This window comes from Aricia agestis, chromosome 8 (genome assembly GCF_905147365.1).
Source record: "Aricia agestis chromosome 8, ilAriAges1.1, whole genome shotgun sequence".
NCBI lineage: Eukaryota > Metazoa > Arthropoda > Insecta > Lepidoptera > Lycaenidae > Aricia > Aricia agestis.
Window position 1 is genome coordinate 7,400,519 of NC_056413.1, and position 21,937 is coordinate 7,422,455.

The 21,937-nt window shown below is 39.6% G+C and overlaps 2 protein-coding genes across 2 annotated transcripts in view; one reads left to right on the plus strand and one right to left on the minus strand.

The window, feature by feature from the left end:
* The window catches only part of LOC121729515 (protein Wnt-11b-like), a 30,496-nt gene extending 28,746 nt beyond the window's left edge, over nt 1-1,750 (plus strand). Inside the window, exons 5-7 of the mRNA XM_042118052.1 lie at nt 344-506; nt 784-1,034; nt 1,456-1,750. Of these exons, the coding sequence (XP_041973986.1) occupies nt 344-506; nt 784-1,034; nt 1,456-1,633 (592 nt within the window). The 3' untranslated portion in view covers nt 1,634-1,750. The remainder of the gene's footprint in view (nt 1-343; nt 507-783; nt 1,035-1,455) is intronic.
* Nucleotides 1,751-3,478: 1,728 nt separating this feature from the next.
* LOC121729503 (UDP-glucose:glycoprotein glucosyltransferase) lies at nt 3,479-21,667 on the minus strand. The gene is made up of 28 exons (XM_042118026.1): nt 21,291-21,667; nt 20,875-21,128; nt 20,577-20,756; nt 20,154-20,344; nt 19,833-20,037; nt 19,420-19,633; nt 18,521-18,741; nt 17,824-18,033; nt 17,408-17,587; nt 16,965-17,152; nt 16,679-16,794; nt 16,447-16,595; nt 15,662-15,853; nt 13,710-13,882; nt 13,269-13,357; nt 12,762-12,919; nt 10,223-10,362; nt 9,772-9,978; nt 9,215-9,439; nt 8,707-8,880; nt 7,643-7,820; nt 7,106-7,288; nt 6,809-6,912; nt 6,406-6,572; nt 5,979-6,100; nt 5,321-5,461; nt 4,458-4,494; nt 3,479-4,191 (listed from the first exon to the last, which is right to left on the minus strand). The coding sequence occupies exons 1-28, from the start codon at nt 21,538-21,540 to the stop codon at nt 4,163-4,165; spliced, it is 4,677 nt and encodes a 1,558-aa protein (XP_041973960.1). The 5' UTR covers nt 21,541-21,667; the 3' UTR covers nt 3,479-4,162.
* Between the last annotated feature and the right edge of the window lie 270 nt (nt 21,668-21,937).

The following is a 21,937-nucleotide window of genomic DNA, read 5'->3' on the forward strand; positions in this document are numbered from 1 at the left end:
GGCGGCCCGCAGGCAGCCCGGTAGTGAATTCCCCGCTTAACCCAGTCGACAGATCGCAACATTGAATTGACATAGCCCGCCCAAATGACGTTGACCCGTCATCATACATCAGCAATCATTTCGAATGAATTTTCTGAGATCGCGTCGGCTTGAGATAAACGTTACATGGTGTCTGATATTTCCACAATATAAATTAAGGCAAAAAATAGATTTTACCAATTTTGCCAATTGTATATTGGCCGTGTTCGTTGGCGTAATTTTTGGAAGATGCGCCGCAAAACCATTTCGCATGACAAAATAGTGTGGTGTCATGACAACGCTGTTCATTTGTCAAATTGTGTAGATACGAGTACGACGACGGCGCCCTCAACTCTCGCAACATCGAATACCGCATGGCAGCGGACGACCCGCGCTTCGACCCGCAGGTGGACTTGCGTACGCGCCTCGAGCGCCTGCGACCGCTCATCGCCTCCGCTAACCTCATCAACAGTCGCTTCGGGAGAAAGGTGCATACTTAAAAAAAGTGTAAACTTTTGCTAGCTGTTTAGCCAGTGTCTCTACCTTTACTTAAACTTAATCTCCTTGTATGTTACGTAAAACTTTTAAGTATAATTTTTCTAAGGGCTAGATGTCACGTCTATTTTATTTTATCTAACAGCTGCTTTTGTATTGTTATTCCGCTTAGCCAAACCTAGCTAGCTGTAAGTTTTCTTCTGAAATAAAATAAAACCTCTTCCCTTTCGAGACGACAGTCAAAACTGTATAGCAAACGTATGTCGTCAGGTGGTGTCAGGCGGCATGCGCACCAAATGCACGTGTCACGGCGTGTCGGGGTCGTGCTCGGTGCGGACGTGCTGGCGCTCGCTGGCGCCGCTGGCCCGCGCTGCCGCCGCGCTCGCCAAAGAGGCCGCCCGCGCCGCAGCGCTGCGTCCTCGCCGCCGCACGCACGCACGTGCGCGCCTGCGCTACGTCACGCCCAGTCCAGACTACTGCGAGCCCGACCCCGCCGCCGGCTCTCTCGGCACACACGGCAGGTGAGAACTAATTACTATTTTCTGCTTTTTAACAGTAAAAAACTTTAAAGTGCCTCACGTTAAATTAAAACTTTTAATTGGTTTCCCGGCATGCATATTAATACATTATTTTAGTCTGTAGTTTGGCTAGGATTTGTGCTCACAATCCTCACACATCCAGGGTGACCTCTGACTAACTGTTACTGGTATGAGGCATTTATCGACGACCTCCAGCACATTTTTTTACTAAGTAAGGCTCGTATAGTCAGTATTTAAGATGCGACCCGGTCTCAAGACGCGGTTCGGCTCTGTGATTGGTCCAAATTTTGACAGCAATTTTCAATCACAGAGCCTGAACCGTATCTTGAGACCGAGCATCTTGAGTACTGACTATTTATACGGGCCTAAATCTTCTTCTAAACTAACTAATCGAATCTATCAGGAAATGCAACGCGAGCCTGGGGTCCGCGGCGGGCGGGTGCGCGCGTCTGTGCTGCGGGCGCGGGCGGCGCGCGGCGCGGCAGTCGCGGCTGGAGCGCTGCCACTGCCGCTACCACTGGTGCTGCCGCGTCGACTGCCAGCTCTGTCGCGTCACCAGCGAGGATCACTTCTGCAACTGACCTACCCGACCATAGCTTGCCGTTTTTTTAATGGTGGCCATACACCATCCTTCCTATCGTCCAATCGGCATGACGCTACCGATTGGATCAGTTAGAACTGACCGTGTGTGGGAGTGGATTGGCTAACTGTCATGCCAATCCACTCCCACACACGGTCAGTTCTAACTGATTGTGGTAGCGTCATGTCGATTGGACGATAGGAAGGATGGTGTATGGCCACCGCTGAACTACATACATTGCAATTTTGACAAATTAAATTTACCACTTTGAATAATTTGGCCCTTTGACATTCAATTAAAAAATATTAAACATAAACCAGTATACCAAAGCAAATAATTTGATGAAATAGAAGTATTTACGCCAATTATTGTACTTCAACTCAGAACATTACAAAAGGTTGAATTATGAAAAACAAAACATGTAAGAATAATAATTTATAGAACTAGCTAATGAAATGTGATCGATTAAACATCAAACTGTTAAACATAACTTTATTTTATTTATTATTAATTATTTCTTACGAATAATTTATTTCATAATTCTGTAAGATCTAAGATTTAAATCCTTCATAGACTTTGTCGTTTAGTAAATTATTTATTTAACGAGATTAGAGTTAAGAATCTCTTAATTAGATGTCCCTTATATTTAAGCTGTAGAGGCTAATGTTAAGAGCCGTCCTTGGCATTTAATAAATAGTTGTTACGCAGAATAATTTATGTAATTATTTATTATGTTTGGTGTGGGACAGGCTACCCAAACGATGACCCACGACACTAGTCAAAGTAATTTTAAGAAGTTTCTTTCATAAATTTATTATATTTTATTATAAATTCATCCTTTACTGGATATCTTAGATTTGCCAAACCCCTAGCAGTAGGTAGGTACTTATCATAGTGTGTGTATTGGCTATTTATAGAGGTATAATATTTTTATCTGCTTTCGCTATTACCGTTCGAGTGTAAAATTTAAAAAAAATACGACAATAAATGTGTGTAGACTACTGGAAATATAGAAATAGCATCCGTTGACGATACATTTTCAATATTCTGTATATATTTTGCACTAAGTAATTGTATTGTAATGTAGATGTATTCTGATTTTATGATAAAGCTGCGTGTGAACTTGTAGGTATTCAGGTAGTTGCTACATGTAAGTCGACAATAGATTAATGTTGTAAATAAAATCAAACAAAACGCACTGATTGTTTTATTATTCCCATAGCAGCTAAGTAACATACTCAAGCTCGAGTCAGACTGGGGCAAAGTCGAATCGACGCGTCACGTTTTTAGCCAAAGCATATTCATCTCTATTGTTCTACTATGTATATAACTACAAATTTCTGCTAGGAAATTAGAGAAGCTTCGATAAGCAAATGCGCGGATCGACGCGCGCTCCCAAGTTTTGATAGCAGAAATTTGTACTTAAATAATAATTATAGAACAATAGAGATGCGGTAGGCAAAAACGTGACGCGTCATGACGCTTCGAGTCCCAGTGACGACAGAACCCAGTGTAAGTTGAGCCATAGAGCCAGATCACACGTACAACTACAGAACAACCACATCACCCCCCTCCCCCTCCGTTTCATTGACTTTCGTACGTAACCACATCGCAACCACTGGCGACAACGCAACCACGTCGGCATTTTGTCGGTACCACAACTACAAAAAGCTGCAGCGACACCATTCACACGCAGCCACTGCTCGACGACATTTTGTCGTTGCGACGTGGTGTGGTTGTGGTACGGGTGGGTTGGCCCTTAGGGATTACATTCAAAACAAAATACTGTTTAGAGTGTTCATTTTTATTGAGCTATTTAAATTTAAACTTGCTGCATTGCTGCTTGTAATTTATAAATCAAAATGTAAACAAAAATATCATTTGGTAATAAGGTTGACATAACAGGGTCTTCAAATCACTTTTTCTTAACTAATGGAAAATAAAATCGTGTGTGGATAAACATTTTGTCCTACTACTTAAACACTTAAACAATCGTGTACATTTCACTCATCGCAATAAAAATATGTATACAAAAATTAAAAATGTACATTTATAGCCGTGAGATCCAGATTTATAGCATCAGTAATAAAATATAAGTAGGTTAAATTCAGTTGTAACGCAAAGTACGCAGTGAGCGTATAGCACGCACACCTAGCGTACGCGGTATGCACGTACAGTAATATTTATATAACTAGTAAATACTCTTTATAAAGAGTATTTACTAGGGAAAATCAGGATAAGCTCGTACGTTTCGTACTCACTAATTTCAATCATCAGGACTCATCCTACGTCCGAATTTACCCTGATTAACTTTACAAGTTAACTTTATACATCGTAAAAATTGAACTACTTACAATATGGCGCAACGTGAAGTAAATGTAAATTAAGGTAGGATGTGCTTAACTTATACATAATATTATAGAAAAAAATGTAAATTTTACAATGCATAAATTCAAAACAACAACACAGTATATCCACACACTCACTCACTCACTGGCTAGAACGAACTATAATATCACTGGTTGTTTCATCATAACTCTGTATGCTCGTGTTGTTTACCTGTAAACAATAATGTGGATTTTGAGGTACATACATACTGTATACTTACGTCATGTAACGATTTTTAAATGTATTAATAAAATAACGTTATTTAAATAACGTTAAGTTATTATTTTATACACACAAATGTGTGTATAAAATAATAACTTAACGTTATTATTTTATACACACATTTGTGTGTATAAAATAATAACGTTAAGAATAAAGAAAGTTTTAAATGTATTTTTAATAAGACTAGCGTAGCAAAAAATACTTGAAAAGCTTACCCGTACTAATTTCTTCATGGTGAACTGTATCATCCTCCTGCAAATTAACAATTAGGATGTGAGTAAAAACATCGGCAAAAATACATTTTTAGGGTATTGGAGCAGTAGTTTCGTCATGTCCGTTCGTCTATAAGTAACTACAAGCTTCGTAACCCTTTGCTTTTTAGTACTTAAAAACTATTTACTTTGAAAAAGTCCCTTTTAATTCTACCACTACATGTTTTAGGTCCTAAATCTCAAGTTCAGGCCTTACAGCCTAGTATTAAAATCAATATTAATATTATTATAAATGCGAAAGTGTGTCTGTCTGTCTGTTACCTCTTCACTCCCAAACCGCTGAAGCGATTTTGCTAAAATTTGTATAGAGATACAGTGTGTCCCGGGAAGGGCATAGAAAATTTTTTTTTCGGCAAAATGTACGGTTCCCGCGCGATAAACAAATTTTGGCGCAACGGAGTAGCGGGCGTCGTCTAGTAAAGCGGGATGTATATTACATCACTTCGTCTAATGCCATACTAAGTTGTATGTTGTAATTTTTTTTATGAAATACGGGGGCAAACGAGCAAACGGGTCACCTGATGGAAAGCAACTTCCGTCGCCCATGGACACCCGCATCATAAGAGCTGCAGGTGCGTTGCCGGCCTTTTAAGAGGGAATAGAGGGGGTAGGGAAGGAAAAAGGGTAGGGGATTGGGCGTCCGGTAAACGCAATCACTCGGCGAAACACAGCGCAAGCGCTGTTTCACGCCGGTTTTCTGTTAGCCCGTGGTATTTCTCCGGTCGAGCCGGCCCATTCGTGCCGAAGCATGGCTCTCCCACGTCAATGTGATGTATATTAATACAAGGGTGGACAAATGAGCTCACCTGTTCATGGTCATTGGCTTGATATAAGCCGCGACGCACGCGCGCCCGCAGCTCGCGGATCTCGGCGTCGTACTCGCGCCACTCCGGCACGATGCGCATCGCCGCGGACAGCTTCGCCTCCTTCGTCATCGGGTTGTTGCACTGCGAAACACACGAGAGTCAGTAAAAAAGCTTGAGATTGTTAAAGTCTAAGGCCGGTATAATTAGTCAGTACTCACTACTCAAGATGCATCTCGGTCTCTAGACACGGTTCAGGCTCTGTGGTTGGTTGGCTGACAAAATTTGGACCAATCACAAAGCCGAACCGCGTCTTGAGACCGGGTCGCATCTTAAGTACTGACTATTTATATCGGCCTACAACAACTCGCTAGGAATATGTTTTACGATATTTAATTCCACGCTAGATAGACTGGTGCTTTTAAAAAAGATCCGACACTTTCCTACCTACCACTTGCCACTATACATCTAAAAATAGGGTCTTGCGTATTAAACAGCTGCCATATGTTGCAAAAGGTTGCAAACTTATAAACGTTCATATTGGACATGAGATACGTTATTTCTGTAAGCTAGGCTTGTTAAGTGCCGTAGGTCGGAATAATTCTGCCTAAAAATCATTTCCTCTGAGTGTATTTATATTTTCGTCGGACTATCCACTCACCAAGTCAATAGTCTTGGCGTAGGCCTTGGAGGCGTCGTCGCACCAGGTCTCGCACCACAGCCACTCCTGCGGCAGCGACTTGATCGCCACCTGGTGGATCATGTTGTTCGGCAGATCTTGGTCTGTTGGGGATAAAAATATATATTTGAAACACTAAAAAAATATATCAGAAGTATTAGATGTCTTATACAAACTAATAAATCACTCTTCGTTCAATAATATAATCTAAATAAATATTTAAACAACCCATATTTCATAAATAATAAAGTAATAGAATTTGTAAATATAGCTTGAAAGTAAACTTTTAATTATAAAAAAATTCGTCGTTATTTCAAGCTGGTATTTGTAATGCTAAGCAGCATTTTAATTGTTTTAAAAAATATCCCAACTAAACAAAAAACCCGTAACGAATATGTATAAAAAGTACCCAAGTTGGAGAGACTGTTGGGGTCCTGGCTGAGCGCCTGGTACTGTCCGCGCAGGCGGTCGCCGGCCGCGATGCGCCGGAACCGCTTAAGGTCGACCACGTACAGCGCGCTGATGTGGTAGCTGCGACCCTGCAGGTAGCTGCGCCAGTACCCCTGCTTCCAGAATCTACCGGGGCATCATAAAATAAGTGAAGCATACTAGACTTGATACACTAACTATGAAAAGTTGGTACGTTTTGAAGATTGATTTTGTTCTCTTGTGTAGGTCTTTAAGTTCTAATCCAAAAACAATTGTCGACAGCTTCTGATAGCTAAATAAAAACAAGTGATTACAACATTCGGCTAACAAATATAAGTACAAAACTACGAAACAATGTTAGAAAGCCTTATTTCAAATGTTACCTAAATCCTTCCATTTCCTTTCTGCTGTCACAGAATGGTGTGTATCCGTACGGCGCTCCGCCCAAGTCTAGATCTACCAGCTCTTTGAGATCCGCTCTTACAATCTAAAATTTTGGGAATAGTTATAAAAAAACACTATAAAACACTCAAGATTTTGAGTACTAAATATAGACCGCGGAAAGCTCGGTAAAATTGTAGAGGAAAGCCAAACGTACAAGTCTCTATTTCGCTCTCCAGTAATAATTTCAACCATAACCAATGGTAATATTTTTTTAAATTAGTATAATATAAACATACCTGATCAGCGTCCACGAAGATGATCTTTTTGACGTGCAGCGGAAAGAGCACGTCGAGGAACAGGATCTTGTAGCCCCAGATGGTGCGCTGGCGGTCGCGCTGGCGCTGCAGCCACCGCGGCCACTGGTACTGCACCAGCTCGTACGAGAAACCGTACTCCGCCGCCATGTACGGCAGTATGTCCTGCGAGTATCAAACATGGCTTATTGCTGTATATTTTATTAGCGCTTTACAGCAAATGACATTATGCTGTATAGCGGCGTAGATTCCTACAACTCCATACCTACCGGCTTATCTTTTGTTTTACATTTCAAACACCATCAACTCATTCCTACAGTTATGTTCCTTTGAAGACGAACCAAACTATGCTATACACAACAAAAAAGGTACTACGCATATTAAAAAGTTTATGTTATCGAAACCATTGTTACGAATCTATTGGCAATTTATTCATTAAAATCGGAATTCGAAAAAGCATGACGCACAAGCGCAGCAAGGCACAGCTAAGTTCAGTATATCTTCAATAACTTCAAATACCTTGAGGGAAGGGCTGAGATAGTTTTTGAGGAACCAGAACTTGACGGGGGACTTGGTGTGTTTGAGCACGGACAGCATCATGATGCGCAGGAACCGCTCGTACAGATGGCCGGACGCCACAGAGAATATGTTGATCGTCTCGTCCTGAGCCTCTTGCTCGTCACCACCGCCGAAGGAGCTGTAATCGAAAATCTTGTTCATATGAAGTAGTGATAAAACTTTACAAATAATTCTTGTATCTATTCTCCTAACGTATATATTATGTCGTTAAGGCCTTAGACCGGCCATTATAGTTACCGCCGTACTCAGAGTCATTTAATTATGATTAACCTTCGATTTAATGAAGAGTTTGACAGATAATGTATGGCGCTTATGTAAAAAATTTGAATTAATTTACATTTAAGTAAATAATGTTCTACTCTGAGTGCGGCAGTAAGACTGCCAATAGACGGACCGCATCTTGCAGTCGAAACCGACTGGAAAATGCGGTCGCCGCACGGCGATCCGCAGTTTTCATACTAAATTCATACCCGCATTAAACGGACCGCTCGAGCAGTTCTTGAGTGGTCGGTGCATAACGCGACCGCTCTAAAGCAGTCGGTCCCGACTGCAACTTGCGGTCCGTCTATTGGCAGTCTTACTGCCGCACTCAGAGTAGAACATTATTTACTTAAATGTTAAATTATTTCAAATTTTTGACATAAGCGCCATACATTATCTGTCAAACTCTTCATTAAATCGAAGGTTAATCATAATTAAATGACTCTGAGTACGGCGGTAAGTAACTATAATATGGCGGCGTCGGGCATATTCGGTTCAACTAAGCAGCGCCCGAGTTGTTTTCGTTTTACAATCTGTCGACTGTCATTATTATAAAATATTGCTAGTTTTATAACAATCTAACGTTATTTACAATTTAACAGTAACACATTATTTTACCCCGTAGCTTAAAAGGATTTATCGAAAATATTGCGCGAGATACGAGCGCCTTGCGCACTAGGTATATGTATGTATGAGTGAAAGTGTGTATCACATTTTTGTTTTGAAATAAATGTGTAAATTACCTAGCGATAGAGTTCCATATGCCGCCTCCGCTATTGTCATCAGAGTCGGCGAGCAGGTCGAGGTGCTGCTTACCGGCGCGCTTGCTGACGCGCAGCTTGATCACGTGACTGCGGAGCGAGCTCATCAGCACCTGGATGTCCTCGCTGCCCGCCGGCGTGTCCGTGTTCTCGTGGCTGTATTGGAAATATTAATTATGTTTCAACTTAATCTAATCATTAGATTCTAATGAAATAGATAATGGCGATGTAATTAATTATTAGTAGTCACTTAGGTAAGGTATGGTCAGACACTAAGTTTGTATTACGTAACTAACAAGAGTGAGTTTGGGTATGTAAGTAAGTAATCATATAGTATGTAATCATAAGAAATAGAGACGACGCAATGTATATTTGTCATAAGCTAGACGCTTAAGGAAAAAATATAAGACACTAAATTTGAGATAAGGTTTAGGCGCGATTGTAAGGACGTTGTAATCCAGAAAAAACAACAGGAACAGAAAAGTCTCACCCGACAATTTCGTAGATATCCTCTGAGCGGCCGGGCCTGAGGCGCAGGATCCAGGCGCCGGGCGTGGCCTTGAGCTGGAAGTAGCCGAGGTTGGCCATGACGATGGTGTCCATCATCTCGGGCTTATCCTTGTTGCCCAGCACCAGCTGCAGCCCGCGCGGCGGCGTGCCCATCGTCGTGTCCCACGCGTGACCCTCCAGGAGCAGGTATTCCAGTTCGAATTCACTATAACACATCGAATCATTAAAGGACGGTTAATATTTACCCTTTACTTAAGTTTCATTAAATATTTCAGCAGTTTAATAAATATAAAAAAAAAATTGACTAAAAGCAGCGCAAAGTTCACGTTATTTAGCAATGCGTTGTATGGGATTCACAGATTTCTAGCTTTGCTGTTTAGATAATCAATCGCAAATTGACTAAAGGTCTTGATATCGTATAGGAAACATGTTATTTGAACTTTGAAGTGTTATGCAGGATAAAAAATAGTGCTTATTTTATAGTGTGTTACCACTCGCTACAGCTTAATAGCACATTAAACCAAAAAAACTTCAAACCTGTGTACGAGCGAGTCGACATCCGCGAGGCGTATGTTGTCGAGGTCGTACACGGAGCGCACGCACTCGACGAGCCAGTTGGGCGGCGTGCGCAGCTCCAGCGACAGTAGCGGCGCGTGCGGCAGGCGGGAGAACCGCGCGAGCGGCCCCGCCCCCGCGCCCGCTGACGTGAACGCAGGCTCCGCCTCCAACACGTAGCGGTAGAAACTGGAACGATTTAAATGTATGTTTATGGTCTTTGGAACACATGCAATTGCTTAACAAAACATTTTTGTCCTTTTAAAAATCTATCAACAATAAAATTTTCAAAAATGTCATATTATTATACAATGTAAATAATAAACACAGAATTTTCTTTTCTACACAATAATCCTTGTTTTCTCAGAAAACATGATCTCTTAATAAACATACCACGTTTATAGCTTATTAATAATAGTTATAATCGTTTTACCTCTTGAGCGGCATGTCAGAGTTCTTGTCCTGTGGGTTGAGGAACAGCTTGACGCGGCAGTTGACGACGCGCCGCAGCACCAGCAGCAGCGGCCCGAGACGCTGCGCCGCCACCGACGCCGGGTCCAGTGCCACTACGATCTATAACAAACATGTTTAAATACTTTAATATTTAAAACTTACACTTCGGACCTGTTTCCCCACTTCCTGATAAAGTGCCGGATAGGCTATCCACAACTTAACTGACAAATATTCCATATACTCCATCTGTCAAAAATAGGATAGAAAGGATAGCCTATCTGGCACTTATCAGGATGTGATAAAACAAGCCCTTAGAATTCTATGGTAATATTATAACGTGAAAACGTTTCGTTTTGCAAGGAGTTAGAGACAGAGAGAGAATACGCTGACTATAAAATAAACAGGAACTGGGACTTAAAACCATACAATAATATGTTAATTTTGTTTATATACATTTTGCAGCAGATGAAACATTGTAATAAAACTAATATTTAACTCAATTCGACAACGTTGAATGAAACTCTTATAATAAATCTTAAACGGTCAAATTTGAGATCATCAATCCATTTATTAAACCTATATTTCCTAATTTAATAATCTGAAGTCTGAATGATATGTGATACTTAAATGATGACCAATTCTACTTTATCCATACTAATATTATAAATGCGAAAGTATCTCTGTCTGTCTGTCTGTCTGTCTGTATGTCTGTCTTGCTTTCACGCCAAAACTACTGAACCGATTGCAATGAAATTTTGTACACAGTTATTCTAGAGTCTGAGAAAGGACATAGGCTACATTTTGATGTGGGAAAATATCTTATTTCCATGAAAATATCGATGAAAATGAATTCGCATTGCGCGTGGCCAGCGCTCATCCCGGGGGTCCTGGGTTCGAGTCCCGCAGGCGGAACAAAAAGTTTTCAATGTTCCTGGGTCTTGGATGTGTATTAAAATAAAATTTCAAAAATCTTAAACATATTTTATGTATAATATTATAAAAAATCCAGAAATATATCGACGCAATGAACATTTTAGTTCTAATACGATTCAACAGCTGGCGTTTTATTTTTTACTTTATTGTACCATAGAACTAATCATACTTATTAGTTGTTAGTATGTTTTTGTTTATAGTTTTTAATACGTTAGAATATTATGTTTAATAATATAATCACTTGGTATAATAATAATCAATCTATCTTATCTTATAGAACTCCTACTGCATTTCTAATCCATACTATCCATACTAATATTATAAATGCGAAAGTATCTCTGTCTGTCTGTCTGTCTGTCTTGCTTTCACGCCAAAACTACTGAACCGATTGCAATGAAATTTTGTACACAGTTATTCTAGAGTCTGAGAAAGGACATAGGCTACATTTTGATGTGGGAAAATATCTTATTTCCATGAAAATATCGATGAAAATGAATTCGCATTGCGCGTGGCCAGCGCTCATCCCGGGGGTCCTGGGTTCGAGTCCCGCAGGCGGAACAAAAAGTTTTCAATGTTCCTGGGTCTTGGATGTGTATTAAAATAAAATTTCAAAAATCTTAAACATATTTTATGTATAATACTAGCTGTTGCCCGCGACTTCGTCTGCGTGGACTTTAGTTTATAGCGCGCGGTGTCAACAAAATTTGTGTCAAATTTAAAAACTTTTTAAAACCCTGGTAAGTGGTACCCCTCTTAGGGCCGCGTTACACCGGAATGGCAGCGCTGAAAGTGCTCGCCTCGCCGCTGCCATTCCGGTGTAGCGCGGCCCTTAATTAATCAAAATACCCAAAAACAGCTGCGCAGTGTGCACATAATCTATACTAATATTATAAATGCGAAAGTATCTTTGTCTGTCTGTCAGTCTCGCTTTCACGCTAAACGCCAAAAGTATCTCTGTCTGTCTGTCTGTCTGTCAGTCTCGCTTTCACGCCAAACGCCAAAACTACCGAACCGATGGTAATGAAATTTTGTATACAGATAGTCTAAAGCCTGAGAAAGGACATAGGCTACTTTTTTTACTGGAAAAAAGGGTTGTAAGGGGGTGAAAATGCGTAAATTTGTTCAAATTAAGTTAGTTCCAACAATTCATAATAGATGGCGCCGTGCGTCTTCTACATCGCGCTGACGCTTGCTCAAAAGTCTTCCTATAAGACGTGGTATCATCTTACATTTAAGTTTCGATTTTTTTCGATTGTTATATCTATTCTACGGTATTAAATAACTCAGTACTTTATCTGTGCAGTGACGTAACCTTAAATCTATCAATGATAAATAGTTTATGGGTAAAGTTGTGTAATCGGAGGGCTAAATAAGCTTTAAAATTTGGCATAAAATATAAAGTTTAATATAAAAAAATGAAATACTTATTGTGTGCACACTGCACAGCTGTATTGATTTAAGGGGTACTAGGGTTTTTTTATAAAAGCTTTTGACACCAATTTTGTTGACATCGCGCGCTATAAAGTACTATAAACTGAAGTCCACGCGGACGAAGTCGCGGGCAACAGCTAGTCTTCAATACATACGTCAACAGCGGCCTCGTCCTCATACATGGGTGGCAGCTCGACCATGGAGTGTTCTGTCCGCAGGCCGGCGGGCAGCGGCGTGCGCGTGCGCCCACTGCGCCCCGCCAGCACCGACAACACCTTGAGGTACTCGTCCGTGGACAGCGTGGGAGCGTCGTCTGCCAAATATGAGATTACTAGATGTAGTATGCTACATATGATACAGAGATATGTCTCTGCGTTGCGCAGAATGAAGAGATAAGGCATAAATACGCTTTACGCAATATAAATTGTAACCTTTTAGTTGACTACCAAAAAGGTGGTTCTCAATTTTTTAAAGTCATTATTATTTATTACTAATTAATATGAAATTCCTTAGAAACGTCTACATAGCGTATAAAACCAATGCATATTATAAAATGACTTAACACATTTTAAGCAACAAGAATTTTTAGCTGATAGAGTTACTAACACCTAAACAGGTATATTTCGAGCTCGAATGTGTTTCGGGCTCCAAAGGACACATACCATCGTCATCATCAAGTATTTCATTAGTTGTTGTCTTTTTCTTGTTCAAAACTTCAAATATCTTATCACCATACACTTGGTTACTGAATCTGAAATAAATAGTAATGTTAATATCGACAGCTTTCGGGCATTCTCTTGCGTGACGTCATAAGTAATGAAGACACCAAAAATTGTATCCCGCAACAGGCAGAAATCATACCTGCAATATTTATTATTTATACTGCTATGTCAAGCTGTCTTTGTCTATCACGTAATTTTTTCAATGTGTCAGACAAAGACGGTATGCTTTTTATTGTTTTTTATTTAATGAAAAAAAATATATTGTGGAAACTTTACCCCCATTAGTGTTTAATATAGTTTGTCTAAATATCAAAATGGCTGATAGGGATCTATCAGCCTTCTCTTTCATTATATCGGTGGAATAAGAGCACTTAAACACACCTCTCCAGCAGTACAAAGTCGTCAACAGTGAAGGTCTCGTGCAGCGGGCCGAGTAGACGCGCGTTGTGCACAACCGCACGCTGCCCACCGCGCAGACGCAGGGCGCGCGCGCACAACACACGCGCCGCCTTCAGCGCCCAGTCCTGCTTCGTCAGTAGCGGCACTAGTTCCGGCTGATACGAAAAAATGGTACGCATAAAAATATGTTAAAAAGAACAACACCACTTTGTTTCACCACTTCCTGATAAAGTGCCGTATCCACAACTTTTTTGAAAGATTCTCCATATCTCAATATCTGTCAAGTTAAGTGGTGGATAAGTGGTGAATAGCCTATCCAGCACTTATCAGGAAGTGGTGAAACTGGCCCTAAATATTTTTACTCTCAAATGACAGTCTATAAATAAGCAAGATTACAGCATACAATCAGACTTACGGAACGTTTACAGTTTACTTAGAATTAAAGCAAAAATGTTAAAGGATTATTTCATATTCGAAATATCGTTTCCATTAACTAATAGAGAAGCATACAACGTGTACAAAATTATTTCGATTCCTAAACAGATAGCAGGAAATGCGATCACTGTCCTCCCAGTAGATGATTACGTAGCAATCAATTTAGGAAAGGATTCCTATTTTACCCTTTCCACATTTGAGCTTCAATTATGCTTCAATAATGAGGAAACTTATTTATGCCATCTTAGCAAGCCCATACATTATCTCCCACCAGATGAGAGGTTCTGTAAGATCGACGTAAGAACGAAGCAATGTCTCGTCAGCAAATCAGTATGCAGAGATCAGTGGATTCAGTTGAAAGATGAATTCCAATATTTTTATTTTTGCTGCACTACATATCAGATCAGGATCATATGTTCAGATCGTGTTAGCACAGACCAGCTGAATGGGGCTGGAATATTGAGCATCGAGCCTAACTGCATTATAAAGGGCCGAGACTTCACTATGTACTCTCAGACCAATTTCAGGAATGAGATCTATTCGGATTTGGGCGTTATTGCTCCCAAATTTCATAATATTAATCATATGATCAACCAATCACATTTGCAATATTCGGACATCGTTGATAACAGCGAAATTGAGATAAACAACTCTATCGTTGATTTAGGCAAGCAAGTTGAAGGCAAGCAAGTTGAAGAGTTGAAAGTTGCCACTAAAGATTTAAAGACATCAGACAATCAGATATCAGGTCACGACGTTCATCAATACAGCATCTCTTACAGCCTTCTCGCTGTCGTGGTCGTAGCAGCGGCATTCATACTGTGGAAGAAGTATAGAAAAAGATTCAGCAGTGTCTCCCCGCAAGCAGAACCTAGTGTAGTGTTTAGTGCGCGAAAGCAGAGTACGGCTAACCGTCAGCCGAGTGAAGTGTGTAGTGTAAATACGAGGGACATAGCAACCTCCCCTATATTTACGAGATGTCATTTTCCTTCAAAGTCATCCTAATTTTTGTATCTTTTCGGCTCGGGAGTATGTACGGTGTCATAAATCACACCGTAGCATTTTTCACTTAACAATGCATTTTACCGTCAGTACGCGTTCATAATCAGTAAGCACCGCGCGTGCTCCCCAGCACCTTTATAATATCAATCTTATCTTATCAATAAATAAAAATCATATGCTCGGGAACACATTTGGTATCATTAGCAAAACCCCCACATTAAGCCTACTTCATAATACTAAGCGCATTGCAACAAACAAGAATAAAATGATTGAAGTTAACATGTCCTTTTTAACAACAAAGCAAAGTAGTTAAAAATTGTAAGAATTAGACTTATAATAAGAAAGCTATTCTTTCTTTACCTTTATACCTTTAATTTAGTAGTTACGTTTTTAATGCGAACTGCGTAATCGCGTTCTTAGACTCGTTTGACCACGTAAATTAAAATTTCAATATTAACGTATTTCTGCCAATGCACGTGACTAAGAAATAAACTAACCAGTATATCGCAGTCCTTCCTCTCATGGCAGCCGTCATTAGCGAGCAGGTCGGCGACGTACCGTGCGGCGCGCGGCGGCGGCAGCGCGCTCAGCGCCGCCAGCACAACGCTGTTCAGCGCCTGCCCGCTCGACTGATCGCTAGACGCCTCCACGTTCGGGATAAACGCCACGCGCACGCCGCTAGACTCGCGCTGATAAAATACTCAGTATGAATATATTCCACATTAATACCACAAGTTGATATAGTACATACAAATTGAACCCGATCTTTCGTTAAACTAATCATTAGGATAAACGTGCACGCACACATTAAGCCCGGCCACATATTATCCTAATTTCTAATCAGAAAAATTTGGACGCCCCGCTCATACACGTCAGAATTCTAATAATATGTGGGGTCCAAAACAAAATGTATGAACAGAGTGCGTTCCGGCGGAGCGTCCGAATTTTTCTGATCAGACATTTCGGATAACGTGCGGCCGCGGGGCTAAAACCCATCGAAGCACAACGCGCAACGGTATCAAGATGTTTTACCTACTTTTCATACTGTGTCAATGCAGTTTTATTTAAGCGTACCGCTTTAAAATTTAGATATATATCTAAATTCTAAAGTATGTATCTATAATTGAATTATAAAGGTAAAAAGTCGTATCAAAAATAAAAGGATAGTAACAGTGAAACAAGATGTCTTAAGTTCAGTTCAGCAAATAAATGATTTCTATTCTATTCTATTGTAGTGCGTAAAAGCTATCGTCGCATCTTCAATCAATAAATAACGACTTACCATAAACGTAATGGCGTTTCTCAGAAGTTCCCTTGACTCCTTGTTGTTAAGATCCCCGGCAACCCATATTGTTTGTGTAAATTTCTCCTGCTTTTCCGACTTAGTAAAGTATTTCAGCACCTGAAGAGACGTCGCTAAAGCATCGCGACCTAGCAAACAGAGTATTACAATTTGTTAGATGGTTATTTTAAAGATTTTTAAACCATTATGTAGGGTTTAAATAGTATCTTACCTGTAAGGTGTAGTAATTTGTGAACTTTCTCTTCTGTAAACAGTTCACTGGGGGCAGGCACGCCAGTCAAGTCTAAATATTGATTCGGCTCAGAGTTAAGGACTCGACGATTCAGCCTGTAAAAACACATTTATTAAGTGATACCACTTGTTTTATTTGAAAGTGGCATAACTACAGTTATATTTTTCTTTACTTGGTTTGTGATTATCGCTGTCTTAAAGCATGACCATGCAATCGCATATGACCGCACATGTACGTGCGTACATACATGTATGTGTGTCCATACCTGGGCATGATATGCGGCTGCGTCATGATGTGTGCGAGCACGTCGTCCGTGTCGCTTAGTTCGCCGCGGAAGACGGCGCGCTGCAGGCGGGCGGTGAGGCGGGCGAGGGCGCCCACTAGCGCCTCCTCCAGCGTCTCCGCCGTCCAAGCCCCGCCCTCCTCACGTAGCGGCACACCGTTCACTAGCACCTGTTATTATTTGAGGTAATGTATGCCTGACTTCTTAAATGCGATAAAGGCTTTATATTGTGGGTGTGTTCCTAAGCTCCATACTGTGTAGTGGCCGTCTCACTTTTTGTAGCCAGTAAATTTTCTTCAAATCAAACAATCTTGGCCACCATACTGTTAGAGTTGCAGAACCACAAAAAAATCTGGGTAAAAGCTGAAGAACTTAACATAAAAATCATAAAATTGAAACTCGAGTAACTGATGGGATTGACATACTTGTGGATACTCATTGCTTCCTAGTTTTGCGACGAACTCCTCAGCCAGTTGGTTACCAAAATTATATTCGGAATCTTCAGCAATTATCTCATCGACATTAGTGCCAGAGTTTGTGTATTTCTTTAAGTGTTTCTTGATCAGGTCCAGGGACAGGCTCTCCTCTTGAGTGGAAACAAGAAGCTAAAATAAAAAATAATGTCGATGAAGGGAACTAAACACAAGGATTTCAATTTATGTTTTGTAATGAATACACATGTATTTTATCTTATGGTTTATATGTTTAGATCGGGTTACAACCGAGATTAAAATACTGAAAAAATTACATAATATTTTATGACAATATGTAATTATTAAGATGTTGGTCTTCTGGTATAACTTTATCCAAAATTCACTTCAACGGAGTCTTTCAAAGTTACCTGCGTCAAAAAGTTGAATGCGATCTTGTTGGAGTTGCGGTCCTGAGCGACGTAGTTGAAGGCGCTGCGTACGGCATCAGCTAACCGCGGCTCCGCCCCCGTCGGCGCCAGCACCAGACCGACACGCACTGGCGTCGCGTGATTTAATAGAGTTTCTGCTAGTTTCAGCGGCGGCACGCATGACTTCGACGTTGGGTCGACCACCATCACCTGAACAAGGTAAGTTTTTAACACACTTTTATTAGCTTGGGCTATACTGTGTGTAACGGAATTTTTGAGCACGATTTTTACCTATCTCCAGTAGTCTAATTAACTCGAAACTTTGCATATGTATTAAGAGCCAATAACAATGCAATTATTTGTAAAAAAAATGAAAAAAAAGAATAAATAATAAGCTTGTTTTTTTAGTTGTTTTAAGCTATTATTTTTAAATATAGACATAGGTTATTTAAAGACAAGTAGTAATCCACATTTAACGGCACTGCACGATTCGAAAGAGCGTGACATTTGAATATAAGAAATTTTGCGTGGCTTTATTATGTACACAGATTCCAAAGACTCGGGCAAAGTGTACAGATCATTAAAAATGTGTCACTTGATTACTTTGAGACACAATTTAACTTTATTATTGAAAAAAGGCCTCATATAAAATGTGAGACACATATTTCATTGCTCATATTGAAAAGATAATACTTACATAATTATAAATATTTCTCCTCAGGTTCCTCAGCATACCGGGGTACGTGGGTCGCAGGAGCTCCATGAGCGAGGACGGCCAGCGCCGGTACCGCTCGTCCGTCTCCAGATCGTTCAGCCACGTGATGGAGGAGTCCCGTATGTCCATGCCGTACTCCTCCCACGTGAAGGATTCCCCGACCTCCAGAGACATCAGCGTGTTGATGAGTTTCTTCGACAGTCCTATAGCATGCATATAATATAATGTACAAAACTAAATGATAATACTTTAGGGTATGTATGAGTCCCCTGTATTTGAGTTCACTGCAGTGCTAAAAGAGCAACTTTTTTAAAAAATTTGTATGGGCAAATTCCTGACGCTTGAGTGCTTGCCCATACAAATCACGAAAAAAAATTGCGCTTTTAGTGCTGCTAATTTCACAGTAACTAACTCTATGCAAGGAACACATACTCACCTTAAACTAAAGTATGATCACTTAGTTTTTAACACCTGTATAAGCAGTGAAGACATAAAAATTAATAAGTAAAATAATCACTCTTTACTTCAACAATGGTAAGTCCACTTTGATTTTTGGACTTACCACATTATTGAAGTAAAGAGGCGAAGTATCAAAATGTTTCGCGCCTTAAAAGTTAAACCAGTCTGAGTTACAGTAATTTGTTTATTAAATATCAACATGTTATGTTCTGTCTCGTTTTCATCCTTCATTCGTCATTGAAAGGGAAGACAAGATATATTAATAAATGATAAGCAATACATTAGTTTGTTGCACTATTGTTGGCTTTTTTGTTTGTTCCCTTTTAGAGTAGTTTGATTAAGCCTACTAACGAGAAATGAGATTGAATTACTGCAATACTATTACAGTCCAATATTCTCTAAACAGTCAACACAATACATACCCAATGCATGTAATGTATTCATGGGCCTGATGTCCTCTCTAAGTGCAGCTAGTAAGGCCATAGCATCGACCTCCTCAGCGTCATATTGAGCACCAGACACCAGCAGCAACGGCTCAGAAGGCCGGAGCCCCAGAGACGACGCCCATATGTCTTGGTTGTACAGTACTTCATCGCGCATCGACTTCGGTACATTCACGTGGATAAGGGACTTAGTCTGGAAGAACAATATTTATATGGGAAAAATTTTCAAAGTAAAGTTTGGAATATGTAGACAAATAATGAATCCATTAATCTTATAATATGTAAGTAATGAAAGCATGGTACTTACTATCTATCCACTAAGACTTAGCAGTAATAATGTTATTATGGTATTTGAATATCTTATGAATTTGCAACTTGAATTCCACCATTACCTGCATGGGAAAGTTCTGAGCGATAGAGGTGAGCACTTTTAAAGCTTCATCGCCTCCCGCGTCGTGAGCGTCGACGACGGCAGCGGCGGCCTGCATACTCAAAGCCTGCATCTGCCACACTTTCAGTGGCTCAAGTTCTTCGCTCATCTCGGATAAATGGCGTCTGAACCTTTCCAAGGGTGTGCGTAAAGCAGGGAAAAGATTTCTGAAACAAAATGTATTGTGAATAATCCTTTGCTTAAAGAAACAAAAAAAAAATCGAAGCTATTGTAGTGGCCGCAAAATGCAAATATGCAAAGCTTTATTAAATTTCATACTAACTTCAGTCTTCCAAAATTGAATCCATCAATCTGATTTTGTGGATCATTTTCATCTTCCTCCACAGATGGCTCCGCAGTCTCTCCACCTTCAGACTCTTTAGGAGTTGTGTCATCTTGACTCTTATATTCTGTACTTTTTAATTGCAACTCTACACCATAGCCAGATAAGCGTAACTTTGGTTTCCCTCGAGGCTGTATACAAAAAGTAGAATAACATTATAAGCCATTCAAACATAATTTGAGAGATTGTATCAGCTTATTTTACTCGTAATCAGCAATGTTTTTAATTATTTCCTATTTAGCAATTCAAATATAATGTTTTATACATATTCACACACTAATAGTTTTAGTTGATAACAACCAATTCTTGAGTTTTTAATGCCTATAAAATTAAAATAATCAATTGATCATTTTCATAACATACCTTCACATTCCACCTCACAACATAGTTTATGGCACCTTTGTCAGCAAAACTAGCAAGTATTTTGTGTTTGGCATTAAAGTCTGACATGCCCAGCTCGCCATATAATATTGCTGTTAGGCTTTTGTTGTCACTGCTGGGATATGAATGATCCAATAGATATGTGTCTAGTCTATGCTCTTGCTGAAATATAAAATCATAATTTAATTTTGTTTCTTACTTTGGAGCTAAATACGAGGTGACATATGACCCTAAACAACACAAAAGAGTAAAATGGACAATAAATAGTTTAAATACTTACAGGATCGTATTGATCATAAGATTTGAGTACATCTCTCAGAACATCATTGTCACAAATTTGTCTTGATGCAATAGAAACAAAAGTATCACATTTTACATTTTTTGCACCGTTTTGTGTTGCAATTTGGTCAAACATGTGTACTGTAGGTGAAGTTAAATGCATAGACAGAGCTAGTTTGGCCATTCGCAACTGTGCAGGTGCAAGTAAAGTACTGGCCACTCCGATACTGGCATCATAGATTTCTTTGTCTGTATCTGTAAGTAAATCAGAGAACATTTTCAATTAAAAATGGTATTATGGGATGAATTATTAAAACCTTTGAATGTTTATAAACATTGGATAATGAAAACTACTAAAATAATGAAAAGAGGATGTAACAAATGAATTTCATTATGAAGGATAGATTTCATACTTACCCAAGGTATCTAAACCATTTTTAAGTGAGTTTATACCATCAAAAAATGACCAAAATAAGTCTGAGCTCTCGCCAGCTAAATACTCTGCTAGTTCGAGTACTATCGGGGTTGCTTCCCACTTGGCACTCACAAATGTAGTTACACCTTTCGATTTACGTTCTTCGCGTTTTTTACCATCGTTATCGATAGCAAACGATAAATAAACGTGGTTACATAGAAATATGAACGCACAAACACCGGTAAGCTTCATTTTAAAATAAGTGAGTCCTGTATATTGTGATGCATTTGATTTTAGAATATCTAATTTACTTAATTTGATTAAAGTTTAAGATCATAACTTTTACTAATTATGAATTATTTTATTAGTTTTGCTACAACACAAAGTAGTTTTTAACTGAACAATTATGTGCATCAAGTGACATTTCAATTTTGGAACGCGTTCTTGAGCACGTAACAGTAAACGAGCTAGTCCCTCTTGACGTAACGGAAGCCAATTAAATCCCGTCAAATCCCACTGGCAAGTATGTTCTTAAAGTTTTAAAACACACCCTTGATATATGTCAATTGTCATACAAAATATGTCAAAAATTTATACACGTACGTCTCTTCTACTTCTTCTTTGGACAAAATATTGAGCATAAGCGCTT